We start from the raw sequence: 15,895 nt of genomic DNA, 5'->3' as shown, positions 1-15,895 counted from the left end.
ATATTTTGCATTTGTGGAGTTATTCTCCCTACAGATGAAACATGTTTGATAACCAGAGGGCCCTCATAGCCCACTCACAATTTCCTTTCAGAAGTGCACATCCAACAGCATTTTAAAATTTTGCTACTATAAACTGATGAGTAGGTCGGCTGTTTTGTCAACCTGAATCTTTATATGAGACTCTCCTCCTCTTCACAGGCTGAAGGATCCTCCTTTTTGCAGATGGGGGCTTCTCTAGAGCAGCAGGTCATCTGCATGTTCAAGGTATTGAAGAACAAGGAACAGTCAAACCTAATTAAAACACTAGGAGAATGCAGGGTATATTAATGGTTAGGCTTGACAACTGGTACCTCTCAGGCTGATGAACTCTATTAAGGGATATTCCAGCTGTCAGTGGAGGAATCTTTGATTTAAAATTCTTCCCCAGTTACTACAAACTAATACAATGAGGATTTATGATGGATTGTAGTTTACAAATTCTCATGGGATTACATTGCATCATTGTCACCAATATTTAGAAATCAATGGGATCATCCAGGTAAAGTCTGTGATACCCTAATTTACCTTACAACTGAGACTTATTTTGCTATTGACGTGTATTTGTTCTAGTTGCAGTGTATGAGTTTTGGTAATTCTTGTCATTAACTGTTATGATTACCACATTAAGAGGGAAGAAGTTTGAAGGTATGCAGGAGAAATTGTTCATGGAGATATCTGGATCCCAGTAATGTTAAAAAGTGTTTATATTTATTTATTTCCACCTTAAAATCCACCTTTAAGCAGTTGTAAAGCTCGTCAACTCGCAGTCTTAAAAACAAAATCTACCTTTTGGGGTGTCATTTGTCAAACAGCTACTGTCAAACTGTTAAGTGGTGTTTGAATGGGGGTAATAATAATATTCTCATGTAACTCTCATCAAGACTCCAAACGGAAATATTTCTCCGAATTACATCTTTAAGTCCTTAACGATTTACTATTTGCAATTATTCTTTGCAATCATATTTTGTAATCTTATTATCCTGAAAATTATTATCTCCTTGACTCTGTTTTTCTATTTCAGATGTTGGAGGAATACGACTGGGGCGAGTTTGCGGTGATCACCAGCTTGCTCCCAGGCTACGACACTTTTGTGAATATAATTCAGTCATACACAGACACTTCCTACTTCTTGTGGAATCTACAGGATATCATAACTCTGGAAATGTCTGTCGGGGCTAATGATATGAAGATGAAACGCGTGCTTCAGCAGGTAAGATGAAATTGACTTTGCTTAAAGTTCGAGTGAAAAGTCTTTATCAGGTCTTAAACTTGCCTACTTCAAAAAAATTGATTTGATACCACAAAGCAAAGCTGCCAAGACATGTGATTATGAGTTTCCCTCATTGAAATGCTTTTTATTCACACACCTTTTGAAAATCAGGCCTAATCTTCAAATATGTAGGTGAGTTTGTGCACGCATTCAGTTCTCAAAGGAAACCCGTCTCATGGACCAGGAAACCCATCTGGAATTTTACCTCTTGGTGGCAATGCAATAAGCAAAAATCAATTTTGCCTGATAAATGTAATTTAGTTTGCCTTAAAGAATAACACTCATGTCAGTATTGTACCCTGGAAGTGAGTGTTAGTGAGCATGGCTGTATGGATGGATTGGTGGTGCGTCCAGGATGTGTCCTGTCTCTCACCAAATGGCAGCTGGAATAGGCTACAACCCCTCTTCAACCCTTAATTGGATTATGCCGGTATGGGAAATTAATGGATTGTAGTTTTGTTGGAAGACCCAAAGAGCATGATCAGTCTAACCTGCTGCCAATTGGATTATTATAGGAAAGTACTATTATGAGTACTATTTTCACTGTTGACCAGATGTGACCTTCTGACCAAACATAACAAAATTAACCAGGCAATGAAAATAGAAAATGAATAGAAAAATGCAGCAGTTTCCTGCACTGAAACACGGCGTGGACTCGACCTGCTTCTGCAAAAGCATGGAAAACTTTACCTTTTTGTCAATGCTTAAAACATTGCTCTTGAGAGTTTCCAGACAACTGGGCCCCCAGTCAGTGTTTCAACTTTATAAAACGTCAATTTGCTGTCTGTCAAAAACTTTTTATGTTTCCTATCACAAGCTTCATAGCATTTTTATCATTTTTAGACGTGTCAGGCCAGATGTATCAAACATATCCCTTCTGTCTGAAAAGAACACGTGTTGAATGTTTTGGCAGTTACACTTGATTTAATTACAATCTCATCTAAAAAAGGTTGGGATGCTGTGTAAAACATGAGCAAAAACATAGGGCAATAATGTGCAAACCGTATAAATCACCAGTTTCCGATGAGAGTGAGCAGTGTAGTGAGCTCAGGCTGTTTATTTCTGCTCTGTCATGACAACCAACAGATTTCTTTTGTGTCTCCAGGTGGACTCCCAGGTCTTGCTGGCATATTGCTCCCATGAGGAGGCTCAGTACTTGTTTCGTCACGCAGCTGAGGTGGGTCTGCTGGGGCCAGGTTACATTTGGATCCTCCCCAGTTTGGCTGTGGGCGACCCTGACAGCCCCCCACCTGCCACTTTCCCTATCGGTGTGATTGGTGTGACGACAGATCAATGGAGGAAAAGCTTGCGGCAGAGGGTGAGGGAGGGTGTCGCCATTGTAGCCAAAGGGGCAGAGAGTTTCAAGAGGGATTTTGGTTTTATTCCTGAAGGATATGGTGATTGCAACAAGCCAGCTAAACAATCAGGCAACAATACTCTGTTCAGGTGAGGCATACTTGAATGTTCTTTGTTCTTCCATTGTTTTGTCTTTGTGGATCTTGACTACTGTAATCCTCTGTGTGTTGTTTACATCAAGAAATAATAGCACCCCTACATTTAGTATAAGATTCTGATTTCCAAAAATTACTTGAGTTCATGTTATCATACACTGTATATAAAATGTGGATATTGTCACTTGCTATCCAAAGTGAAGCTATTTGAACGTTCCTTAAAGTGGCACCAAAATATCAACATTCTTATACTTTAAAAAAGTACATTTCTGTTATATAAACATATATAACATATATGTCATAATATACATAGACTTTGCCCACAGGTCATCATGGCGTCTTCAGCAATATTCAATCCCTTTGATCTAGTGGTACTTTAAATTATGTCATAATTAGAATCACTTCAGGTCTTAAGTTGTCTTTTTAAGCGTTACTCTCCAGTTCCACCTTCTTGTCCAAATATGGTCACTTCTGGCTCAGAAAAACCCAGGATGTAGACAGCCAAATTATGAACTTGAAAAACAGGATTTCACAAACTAATGGGATGGGTGATGTCAGAGAGACTATGTCCACTACTTATATGCAGCCTGTGTATGCAGTCTGCTTCTAATGCTAATGCCATCATTACCAGTTAATTCCAGTGGGCCTTTCAGCTCATCAGAACTGTCCATCCATCTATCCATCCATCCACTTAATCCAACTCAGGGTCGCAGTGGAGCTGGAGCCCATTCCAGCTGCCATCTGGCGAAAGGCAGGGTTCACCAAAAATGGGTCACCACTCCATCACAGGGGTCAGCAGAACAAAGGCTTCTTTTAGTGCCCGACACAAAATACAAGAGTCATGCTGACCATGTTTTTTTCAGCCTGGTTCAGCTGTCTTAATATAAGACTGTCCTCCCCATGAAAAATGATCAATTGATTATTTGTGCACACTGTTTTTATGACCTGTATTTAAATGTTATAAATAAGTGACCTCTTGTGAAATCTCTGGTGGACAATTTAAAAATGTGTACATTTCAAAATGTGAAAGAATGCATTTTAACCAAACAATCCTATGTTTATGTTAGTTTATGTTATGTATGTATCTTATGTTTGAACCCTTGCAGAGTAGTTTTGGTTCCTAAAAGTAACAATGTAATCTTTATGCTAAATCTAGACAATTATTATTAGTGCCAGAGTCAAACCAAACACCAAGTAACAACATAACCAAAAAGTGAGTGAAATTGAAACCAAAAATAAAATGAAACTCAACTGACAGAACAAATGTTCCTCACTAACTTTAGGTCTCCTGATTTAAAATGCAAGAACTTGGGACACCATTAACCGTCCAACCACTTAGGGCTTATCATAGAAACAGTAATATTATGCAAACAATTGTTATGGTCAAGCAGATTAGAGGACTTGTTAAACAGTCATTTTGTTTTCTTGAAAGCAAAAAAGAACACATTTTTGTCTCTGATAATTACCAGAGTGATCATTACTGACACACAGACAGTTAGCATAGTTTTAGCTTTTTCTCTTGAACTCTGCAGAGGACGACATGATGTGAAAATATTGTGTTCCTCCTTTGCATATGTTCTGAAATGCAAATTAGTCTGGATTCATTATTCACAGCCAAGTCCATTATGAATTTATACCTTAACAGACAGCAAAACCACTCAGTAGGAACATCCTGCCGTCCAACCAATCACCTGCCGCTATCATCCCCTAATGAGCTACTTCCAGTCTCCGACATTAAATTAAACCATCCCAGGGGGACTTAAGGCTTAATTAGGAGGTGATCATTGTGTGTGTGTGTATCCACGTAAATCAATATGCAGCATCATGCGTCGAGAGAATCAGTCAAGTTATTTTCAAGTTCTACTTGTTTCCACTTGTTTCTGTTTGGCATATAGGCACATGCTGAATGTAACATGGGAAAAGAGAGATCTGTCCTTCAACAACCAAGGCTTCCTCTCCAACCCCTCTATGGTCATCGTTGCGCTGGACCGGGAAAGACTATGGGACAAGGTACTGTGTAACACAAGCTGAATCATAACAACATGCAGTATGACCACAATATGAATAGTACATGTAGAAAAAACAACAGCAGTTAGTATCCCGAAAGTATTGAGGGAATATATTTACAGTATACATGTCCTGTATTTGCTACCATACTTTATGGCAAAGAGCACAATGTGCTCACAGCATGTCAAAGGGTAGTACTGTCTGCTATCACCCAATAAAATCTGACAAAGACAAGCATTAAATACACTGTGAACAATATAGACTTAGATAACTGTGATAGACAGTAATATTTGTAATCAGAGGTTCACTGACAATTAGAGATACCTTTTTCATTTTAAAGATTTTGATTAGTTAAAAGGAAAGAAGTTAGAGAGAAATCTATCCAGAGAAGACTTTGAGTTTGGTTATGAGCTTCACTTTACTGCTATTATAGCATATAAAAAGGCCAAATATAGAAGACAATATGTGCAGACATCCTGAGCCATATGTTTCCTTGAGCACGACCCTGCAATCTGTATCCCAGTCCCTCCAGATGGTTCATACAGCACTGTGAATCGCAGCTCTGTCAAAAATATGTTGTATTAGTTTGTTGTTTATTATGGGATTTAAACTTACCAGCATGAGCTTTTGTGAATGAACCTGTTGTATAAGCTTAATACAATAAATGCAGTGTGTTTCAGGTTTTATTCTTATAAAAATTCAGCTTTAAACATCTTAATATTGGACTTGGAATAAAAGCTTAGAAAGGATGAAGAAGAAAGTCTATAATCTGAAAGATTAGACTCTGAGAAGAAACTTACACATAAAATCAGGCTGGCTGTAGATGCTTTACACCTGTCAATAGGAGATGTTTGAAGATGTAAAATTAATTTAAATCAATAATGTACATTCTTGCTATATATTCTTGCCCTATTTCCTTGGAACCATGCTTTGCAGTCTAGAGTATTTTCACTTCCTGTTTTCACACACACTTATTCAGAGCCTGAGGGTGTATCGAAAAACTGTGACTTAACAGAGAGGCCCGAGCGTAATCTCGCAGCTACAGTTGAACTAATTTATTTCTGTCCCGGAAAGACCAACCCACTTTATCAATGTCACTTCTTGGCAGGTTTGTATGTATTCGTGTGTGTGCAAGTGTGGTCATGTAATGGTGTTGATAAAGGTTGAGCATACGTGTGCAACAGCCTCACATGCTCTAGATTTATGTCTATTCCCGTAAGGTATTGATGTTCACAGAACTTCCAGATAACAAGACATGTTAAGACAAGATTCTGTACAAGTGTCTGTGTTCTCTGAATCCTCTTTCATTTTCTTCCCTGTCTCATTACATTCCGATTGCTCTCTTGTACCTCCTCTTCTCTTCGTGTCATGTATCTCATCTGCTATAACATCACACCACGATGCACTTTTCAAGCTCCTCTGCTTCACTGTGACAGTCTGACAGTTTAACATGATGTTACTCATCGTGATCTGAAGGGTGCTGGTTGCTGAGTTTTTGGGGAGCAAAGTCTGCTTTCATTGCAAGGATTCTCTCCTTTTCCCTTTTCTTGTACTTCTTACAGCCAAAATTGTGAATCAAAGCAGCGGCACAATGAGTCAGTAGCAAATCACTAAGAAAACAACCAACAGCTATGCAAGATAAATTCTGGTGTGGAACCAACACTTAGATAAACAGATAAAACAAACTGCATAAAACAGACGAGAGCAGAGCTGATGGATGTGTCAACTCAAAACAAAAGTTCAACAATATAGGTGCACCCCTCCATACTTCTGCAATGAATAGTCTTCTGTTGAACCCTTTAGATTAAGCTGACAGGCCCCTGCTTTGCCTTCACTTTCCATCTCTTTTATAGCTCTCCTCTGAAACCTGATTTTGTTTTTGTACGCCGTTGTTTGTCAGTTTCTGTTTTGCTGTCTGCTGTAGGAATGTTGCCGTGCAATTCTACGCAGGTCTTTCATGACCATGACCCAGCATTCCATGTGGTTTCATGCAACTTTGGAATTCATCATCATCATGAGTTAATAGATTAGATTTTTTCAACCATTTTGTTACTTATATGTTTGTATTAGGTCTGGGCAAATATTAAATTCTTTAATCGCGTTAATCGCATGATTTCCTGTGGTTATATGCAAAATCCAATAATGAATTCAAAAGTAGCATATCACGCAATTTTATTGGAACTGTACAGTTATATGATCGAAGTGATAAGACAATTCAATGTTGCAGTGCTTATAAATAACTTTGGCTCTGTTCTGGAAGAACTTTGAAATGAAAATGGCCATGTAGAAGTTCCGTAACCTTCTTCATTTTGTTTAGCCCGCTTCATCCGCCATTCTTTTAATTTCTGACTGTTTCCTGTGCGCAGCAGCAGTGAGCAACATATTAGGCTTCAAAATAAAGGCCAGTGAGCAACAGACGTTTACAATAAAAATAATAAATAATAAAACCGCGTTAATTGGAGACAAATAATTGTCGGCGATATTGAATTCATTAGTTAACGCAAAAATAAGGCGTTAATGTGCCAAGCCCTAGTTTGTATGTACGTGAAAACTATGAAACAGAAAGCTTGACTCAGGTGTGGCATAGCAGATTCTCACAATTTTTATTCTAGATATGTATAGCAAGGCCAAAAAGTATACTTAATCATACCCAATGAATGAAAGCCACATCTACTCAGTTTATGATCTGAAAATTTATCGAAGACCTCCTTTGTTGGCCTCGGATCACTAATGCATTTATACTAGTTGTATAGTTACACTTATGAAGCACAGATTGAAGAAATGTCACATACCTGAGTGATGTGAAAGAGGAAGCTCAAAATGGGCTTTCCAACCAACAAAGAGTCTTTTTGGCTCTGTTGGAGTATAATTCTGTTCAGGATCTCTGTGGATAGTCACCATGCAATAAATAAATTAGGTTTCTGAACCTACTCCGCAGTGATGAGGAGGAACAGAGATAGGTTGGGTTTTCATTTTCATTTTTGCTGCTGAACATAGTGTGCAACATTTAGATAACAGCTCTGTTGGAACATGTAGTCTAGACACTTTTTATTATGAGTAATATAGTCACTTCTTTCAGCCCCTGTGGATCCAATCTAGCATTTTCCATCACTCACTCATCCAATCTAGCATTTTCCATCACTCACTCATACTAACTTCCCACAACTACGTCACACTAAGGTAAACACAAGGCCACCTTCTTCAAGGGAAAATGGCAGATTCTATTCAAAAGACTGAAAAATCAAATAGTTGCGATTAACTACATTAAATAGTTCCATTAATAGCAATGAGAAAGTATACATTCAATGTTGATATTCATGGAGATGAAAACGTAAGAGAAAACACGTTTTAGGTGGCCAAAATTTCAGAAGAATGTAAAGTTTTCAGTGAACAAAATTCATTTCCCCATGATTGATGAATTTTGGCGTCTTGGCAATGGAAAGGAACTTAATAGAAATCAATCAGAAACTACTCAGTGATGTTCTTCATCTACACGACTTACTGAATAAAGGCAATAAAAAAACTGAGGAAGCGACGTCAGCCACGTTTACATGGATAAACGTTTCTTCAGTGTAATTACAGTAATCCTGATCATAAGTGTTTATGAAGATGCTAGTTAAATAAATCAAATGAGTTTCTTATTTACATGCTTCATTGAATTTGAGGTTGTCTGACCACTAATCGCAAAAAGAAGAAAAGGTTTTTAATTTTGTAGAAGATGAGCACGATGAAGATGCATCATACAACACCTGTGAACAATTTTTGAGTTTCAGCTGCACCTTCTAATGAAGCAGCAGAGTTAGCAGCACTTCTCCTGCTGTCTATAAATGGAGGAGAGAGAAAGTAGACCTTTACAGATCAGTTCACTCTGTCCCGCTTCCACGAGTAGATCAGGAACCTGTCTGTAAAAGTCGAGCCAGAGACTGGTGGGAGACAGTTATCCTCGCCTAATTTGCTGTGAAAAAAATTCTAGATTTATCTTTAACTCTTCTCAGTTCTCCAACAAAAAGGTTGTATCCATCACAGAGCAATTGTGTTTTGCTGCCATGTTTCTTCTCCTCTTTAACTATGCACGGCACCTTATCCCTACATTCTCAAGCATGCACATAAAACTCATGTGCTAATCGGAGAGAAATGTCAGGTGAAGCATAGTTACATTTTCCTGTTTACACCACCCATCTTGATCTGATTAAAAAAATTCATTGTGGTCAAAATGGTCCTTGTAAACAAAGCTTGTGTTTTATGAAGGCCTGTCACTTTGAGGTCAATATCCAGTGACTACATCAGCCATTGTAAAAAAAAAAAAGATCAGGTGTACTGATTAAATGTGTTCTAAAGCTATATTTATGGATAAAATCTAAAATTCTTTCGCTGTATTTCAGCCCAGTTTTAAATCTACCATTGGTTTTAGAAACCTGCGAATGACACAGGTCGAGTCAAAATGATGAAGAGCTAAAGAGTGAATAAGATGTATAACTATTCCATTAAAGGCAAACTAAAAATGGAAACCTCTATAATTCTGTCATTCACACATGCTTTGAAATCTGGAATTCATCCATGTATGATGCAGGAAAAACATTTGTGTGAGTTAGCTGAAGAACAAATCATGAGCTGATTAGAAAAAGGTTTCATTTAATCAATGAGAGAGCCCACATGCAGTAAGTCAGTATGGCTCATTAGGTTTTCTGATGTGACAAACTGTCTCGGTTCTTGTGGAGAGGGTTTCATCGAGCTTAGCACAGGCATCCACTGGACTGTTCATTGCATGACGTGATATTAAACTGCAATTCTAACACAAAGTTGCTCCATGTGATGTGAAAAAAACTCAGTGTTGCTTCTTTTGTTAGATATCTTGTTACAGTATCTGTCAGAATCTACCTTTGTTCATTCTTTTTCAGCTCAGTGAGTTTTATTGAGCGCAAACATATGTTCCCATCAATAAAACAGCCATGCAAAACCAGCAAATATTTTAAACACACAGTCAAAAGACACAAAATAAATAGAAGCAATCATTGAAACAGATCACATTTATAAATTGTGACGTTTAAATGTGCTTGTGGAAAAAAGGAAGAAAAATGTAAATGAATAATTGAATAATCAGTCAACAAAATGGGATCTGATATTAATATGATGCAGTTAGTTTGCTCTTTGTTTTAGTTTTTGGGCTTTTCTCGCTCTATTGCTGAAAGACTTTTAAGTTTGCGTTAATGATCTCCTCTCTCCTTTCATCTTCTAATGCTCTTCCTCCAGGTCAACACATGCAAATTTGGTTGAATAAATAAAAAGTAAAAGAAATTTCTGCCTATAGGGGATGACATGGAAAAAAAATGTTGACATGAAGGTCGCAGCTCAGATTCAAACATGCATGTTCATAATACCAATGACCTCTCACCCTCACACACTCTCCATTCAGGTGGGCACATTTGCTCGGGGCATCCTTCAGGTTCGGTACCCCATCTGGCCACGGTACGGCAGCTTCCTGGAGTACGTGTCTGATGACCGTCACCTGACTGTTGCCACCCTGGAGGAGCATCCCTTTGTCATAGTCGAGAATGTGGACCCGGGAACCGGCACATGCGTCCGCAACACCGTACCCTGCAGGCGTCAGTCCAATCAAACTGAAAGGTACGCAAACAGATGCTAACATGTGCAGCCTGTTCTGTGTGCGTAAATATGGAGATGTCAGCCTGCACAAGTACCACACACAAACAAACATATGTGTATTTGAACCCCGGGCCTCGAGTTTCCGCACTCAGAGGGGTCAGTCATGGCCAGAAGAAAGAGGGCAATGTGAAATGCAGATTTTCCAGAGTATGTTGACCTAGCTCAACCAGGCATGTGAGGACATGTCTCACACAGCTGGGTTCAGCTGATCCAAACATTTAATCTTGTTTTTTTAACAATTGTAAGCATTTAGCTTAGATTTTCCACAATCTCAAAGATTTAGCTCATTCCTCATGGAGCTACCACACTTCCCTTGTCTGCTTAATTCTGTTTGCTTAGTTTCCTTGAAACTGTGGTTCCAGCAGCAAATTTGGGCTAAAAATTGCTGCCACTTGAAGCAATCTCCAGAATCAAGGCAATCCTTATGAACCTTCATGTTAAAATGCACCACTATGGTAGAAATATATATGTTTGCAACCTTGTAATAAAAGCAATTTTGGTCTATTTTCCCTGTTCATAGCAATCATTCAGGGCTGATGTTTTTAAAATGATGTATTGTGATTATGAACACAGCTGCTCTTAGTGGTGAGTGCTGTGTTCTCTAAGCAAACATGTCCTTGAGTTCCCTCATATTTTGCATATGATAAAGAGTATGAGACATCTAAGGGACAAAAGCTGGAATGAGAGCAGTTGAAATTTGCGCAAGAACAAGAAACACAATAATGTTGTTTATCTGAGCGAGAGAAGACAAGGGAGGCTGAAAAGTGATAAATAGAGCTGTGGAGTGACTCAGCTTACAAATGAAAACCAATGTGCAAATTTGCTCAAGCAAGTGTGCAAACACAGGGATGATATCTTGAGCACAGCCCCCACTGTCATGTAACTTTTCCTTTCAAAGTTAATGAAAACTAAATACAATTTTGACATTTCATGTCCCATTTATTTGACAATTGTGTGTTGCATCTGATTGGATGTGTGTGTGTGTCATAAAGTCACATTTTTCAATGCAAAAAGGTTCAAAGTTTTAGAATAAAGCAGACCACAAAACAACACTTTTCAACAAACACAACTAAGCTTGATGTCTGCTGTAAAAGTTATTTTTGATGCTTGTCTTGTTTCCACTGAGCTGTTCTTAACTGGGTAGATTACAAATAGATCAAACTGAGACTGTTCTTTAAACTCTTGAGATACGCATAAAGCTTCATGGCAGTTCAGCCATAAAGCATCATCATGGTGATAAAGGTGATAGTCTTTTTGGTGGTGGCCCGTAATCTGGGGAACACTCAATATTTTCTCCTGAGAGCTTCCCAGACCATTGATGATTTTAAAACACCACAGAAAAAACATTTACTTTTGCTGCTTTTTAGATTTTGTTGAGCAAGATATCTTGTTTTTCATCACACAGGAGCAGTTTTATTTAATTCTATTCTTGTTTTCTTGATGATTGATTGCTGATTTTAGTTAATATTTATGGCTGATTTAATGACTATTGAATACATTTGTATTTGTATAGCCTATACAGCATTTTGGTCAGCTAAGAATGTTTTTAAATGTGCTATTATGATAAGTTTTGACTTTGAGTAGTTCATTAAATTTGATGTAAGGTCATACATTTGTGAGGGAAAACAACATTTAAATAAGCAAACTCAAGGAATCACTCACTTTTTCATGGTTGATTCAAACTTATCACAACAAAGAAGCAAGTGATAAAGAAGCAATGTAGCATGTTCATGTGGAGTGCAATGATGACCTTTGTATGTGATCATTCTTATTGTTAAATAAGCTAAAACTGATTGGAATATAGAACATACATGATTAGGTCATCTACTGCCAGCATAATACATGATAAACATTGTTTGGGGTAACTTGATCCAAGGTGAAACAAAAACCTTCCTTGTTCGAGTGTTTCTCGGAATATTTCCTCTTCCTGCCTTTTATTAGACAGCATTTTCTCATACGTACATATTTATGCACCAATAATGACCCCAAAACATCGTTCGGATTTCTGATTTGTTAGGGCTGCTGTGTTCAGAGGGTGGAACACAGACACTGTGTAGTAAGGCTGATTTCTGAATGACAAAACTATCATGAAAAATATCATATAGTTCCTTCTGTCAAAACATTTCCAATGATACCCAGTCCTACACACAGACATCTGCAGCCTTTCCGTTCCTCTGCAACAGTTCCATTCATTGCAAACCTCCACACTTCATTAAACGCAAAGTAATTGTGTCTGCTGAGTGTCTGAGCACTTTAAAAACGCACCTTTGGTGTCAAACACAGATTGCAGCATGGCAGAAAACAGACATTAAACAGCTATTACCTCCAACTGTCTACACCTCATCAAGAATACACAATGTCTTCATTATGTTCAGACAAGCACGAACAATAGGAGCACAAGTCTAGCATGAGTTCAATGTTTGATCTGTTGATGCGTTCACCACTTTCTGAACTTAGTTTCCAGTTTGTTTGACAACAGATGCACTCTGACATATACAGACGTGTGGGAAAAAAAGCACACCCTCATTTAGTTCTGGACTTTAACATAGCAGGAAATAATGCAAATAAAACTCTTCTGGTCCTGAACAGATCTTAAAATGTGGTAAATATAACCTTGGATTAACAGCAACACATGACATATTACACTGGTTCTTCATTCATCGATCAAAAACTTTGCTAAAATGCAGAAGCAGTGTGTGAAAACTAATTACATCCCATTATTGAATATCTTTAAGCAGAAATAACTTGAAGTAATTGTTTTCTGTATAATCTTATCAGTGGAGGATATTTTGCCCACTCTTCTTTACGGTGTTGCTTCAGTTCATTGAGGTTTGTTTATGCACGCTGCTCTTCAGGTGCCACTACAGCATTTCAATCAGTTTGAAGTCTGGACATTGACTGGATCACTGCAACATGTTGATTCTTTTCTTTTTCAGACATTCTGTTTTAGATTAGCTGTGTTTGGGATCATTAACATGATACATGACCCAATTTCAACCACTCTTCAGCTGCCAGACAGATGACCTCATATTTGACTGTAAAACACTTACAGAGGAGCTCAAGGTTGAGTCAATAACTGCAAGGTGCCCAGGTTCTGTGATTTAAAAAAAAAAAAAGAACCAACCCAAATCTTGAAATTTGGCAGGAAGTGTTTGCATTGCATCTGCTTTCACCAAATGTGTTGCTGGATCTGATTACCCAAGATCTCCACTTGGGTTTTGTCTGTCCAAAGCATTACACAGTCCAAGTTTGTGGTGAACTTTCTGGGACGTCCACTCCTGGGAAGTATGGCAGCTGTCTAGAATGTTTCTACATGTAAATCACGTTTTCACTGCAGAATGATGGAAGGAAATAACCTTAGAAGCCAAACTGACAAAACTTCTATTTGTATAGAGGTTGTCGCTGTAACATCATTTCTTGTTGTTCATCTGAGGTTGTAACTGTCTAATATTAAGAGCAAATAAAGGATCAGACCATTTCTTTGTTTTCTCCTGATACATTAGACATGCATTTAGAGAAGATGTACTTTTTTCCTCACTGTTGGAGACACTGTTGTCATTTAAAATCTGTGTCTGTCTGCTTTCAATTGCTGTCATGTTATCTGAATTTCAGTAGCTTCCTTCACTGTTTGCTGTTGTTTCTGTGATGTTCTGTTAAGATAATTAATGTAAGTATTGTGTATTTAAACTCAAAATATCACTAAACGCCAGGGAATTAATGAAACTCACAAGGCAGCTGCATATGCTGCAGCAAACGAGTTCAACAACTTAAGATAGAAATTGCAAAACTGTTTTAGATCAGAACTTTGTGGTTCCCTTTAGGAAATCAGAAAGCAAACCTTTGCATAGGTGCAAATAAGTACTCCAGCCTTTAAAATCCTTACTTTACAGGATATAGTGTGATTCAGTCTGTATGTCACAGCAGAGAAGTTGAGAACCCATAATACAGAGCAGGTACATTTTTCTTGGGGGATTTGTGTGCTCAGTTTAACGGCAGCTATGGTAGTTGAAACCAATTAGTCAAAGAATGTGGAAAGTAAATTCCAGGACCATTGATCGTATTTTCTAAGAGAAATGCTCAATGAAAGCTTTCCCTGAATTACAGAACCTAGTGGAGGCCAACAAGGGCTTAGACTCTCTTTACAAAGTGCCAGAATAGTTGTTTTAACAGGATACGATTGTGGTTGACTGTGATTTGGCATGTTTAGTCCAATGATTTCACAATTTCCAGTTTATAGTAAGTTTATAGTAAGTTAATAGCCCACACCTAAACTAATATATCTTTGCACATCCTTATTTACATGGTCGATTGATAATTTGAACTAAGGACTTTCATTTAAGTGTTTTTTTCTGGTTAATGAACAAACAGCAGATCAAAAGAGAAGCATCCCAACAAAGACAAAGAAGCAAACCTGCCACAGTCACCTGGTTTCATCATACTGAATTATAGCATTTACGCAGACATTTTCGTTTTGTTCCTTGATCTTTTCTTGCTCTTGTTTACACAAAATGTCATACCGTTTATTTTTTACTTAATTCTTATTGTCTTTTAATGATCGCCTTCGATGTTGTTTGCTTGCAGCAGACCACTCATTCATGAGTAGAATCAAGAAATTGTTCAGGCCGCTCCATTTGTTCGTGTTTTTGAATTCTCTTATTTACACACTATATTTTTTTCAAAGTGAAAATTACAGGCAAGGGCACTTTAAAGTTTTCCAATCCTTCAATTTTTCTTCACCATGAAATAAAAAAGTAGTTAAGGTGCTTGCATTTGTGTTGTATATGAAATTCTTTGTCTTGTTTGCTTAATCAGCTTGGATATAATTCTCCTGATTCCACTCTTTATGCTGAACCGCTTCTGATTATCTGTCTCTCAGCCAGAAATAATAAGTGTAATTACCAAAATCCCTGCTGAACAACTGAACATTTTATGTGATATTGGCAGATTACCTTTTAATCAGCTGATCAACAAAAACAACCAATTTAGCCTGGAAGCGCCATGTTCTTATTCAGTTTATTGACTCCACATATGTGTTTGTGGGTATGTTGGTTATGCAGATTGCCGAGCTTATATGCCTGGCACAATAATTATAGAAGGAGATACGTAGCGGCTGTTCTCAAACTCATTGGCACATTGATTGCCAGATTTATCTGTCCAGCACAGGGACATCTGTCAACGCATGGAACAATGTTATCCCATCGTAGCCTCTTTCTGGTTTTCTCTTTCACATTTTCTGGCTGGTTGGCATGTCCCATTTGGACATAGACCAACAAACAGGAAGCAGAAAGAGAGAAGTGGGGAGACTGCTGCTATTCAAATCTCTTAATCTTGCAGTGTGGTCTGAAAAGCTTCACCATAGAGCAGATGTTTAGCATGATTAAAACTTTTTGTCTTGCTCATTAAAACACATTTCTTTGGACAGATGATAGCTTCTTTTGCCATGGGCCAAGTCCACCTCTCTGCA

The 15,895-nt window shown here is 37.9% G+C and overlaps 1 protein-coding gene across 1 annotated transcript in view; it reads left to right on the top strand.

Moving 5' to 3' along the window:
* The window catches only part of LOC140278159 (glutamate receptor ionotropic, NMDA 2C-like), a 47,950-nt gene that overhangs the window by 12,929 nt on the left and 19,126 nt on the right, over positions 1–15,895 (top strand). The window contains exons 2-6 of the mRNA XM_072373096.1: positions 199–264; positions 1,061–1,249; positions 2,415–2,755; positions 4,656–4,770; positions 10,181–10,392. Of these exons, the coding sequence (XP_072229197.1) occupies positions 223–264; positions 1,061–1,249; positions 2,415–2,755; positions 4,656–4,770; positions 10,181–10,392 (899 nt within the window). The 5' untranslated portion in view covers positions 199–222. The remainder of the gene's footprint in view (positions 1–198; positions 265–1,060; positions 1,250–2,414; positions 2,756–4,655; positions 4,771–10,180; positions 10,393–15,895) is intronic.

Source organism: Leuresthes tenuis, unplaced genomic scaffold, assembly GCF_036924035.1.
Source record: "Leuresthes tenuis unplaced genomic scaffold, fLeuTen1.0.hap1 SCAF_20, whole genome shotgun sequence".
In the NCBI taxonomy this organism is placed as follows: domain Eukaryota; kingdom Metazoa; phylum Chordata; class Actinopteri; order Atheriniformes; family Atherinopsidae; genus Leuresthes; species Leuresthes tenuis.
Note: the sequence above shows the minus strand (reverse complement) of the source record. Positions and strands in the feature narration are given on the sequence as shown.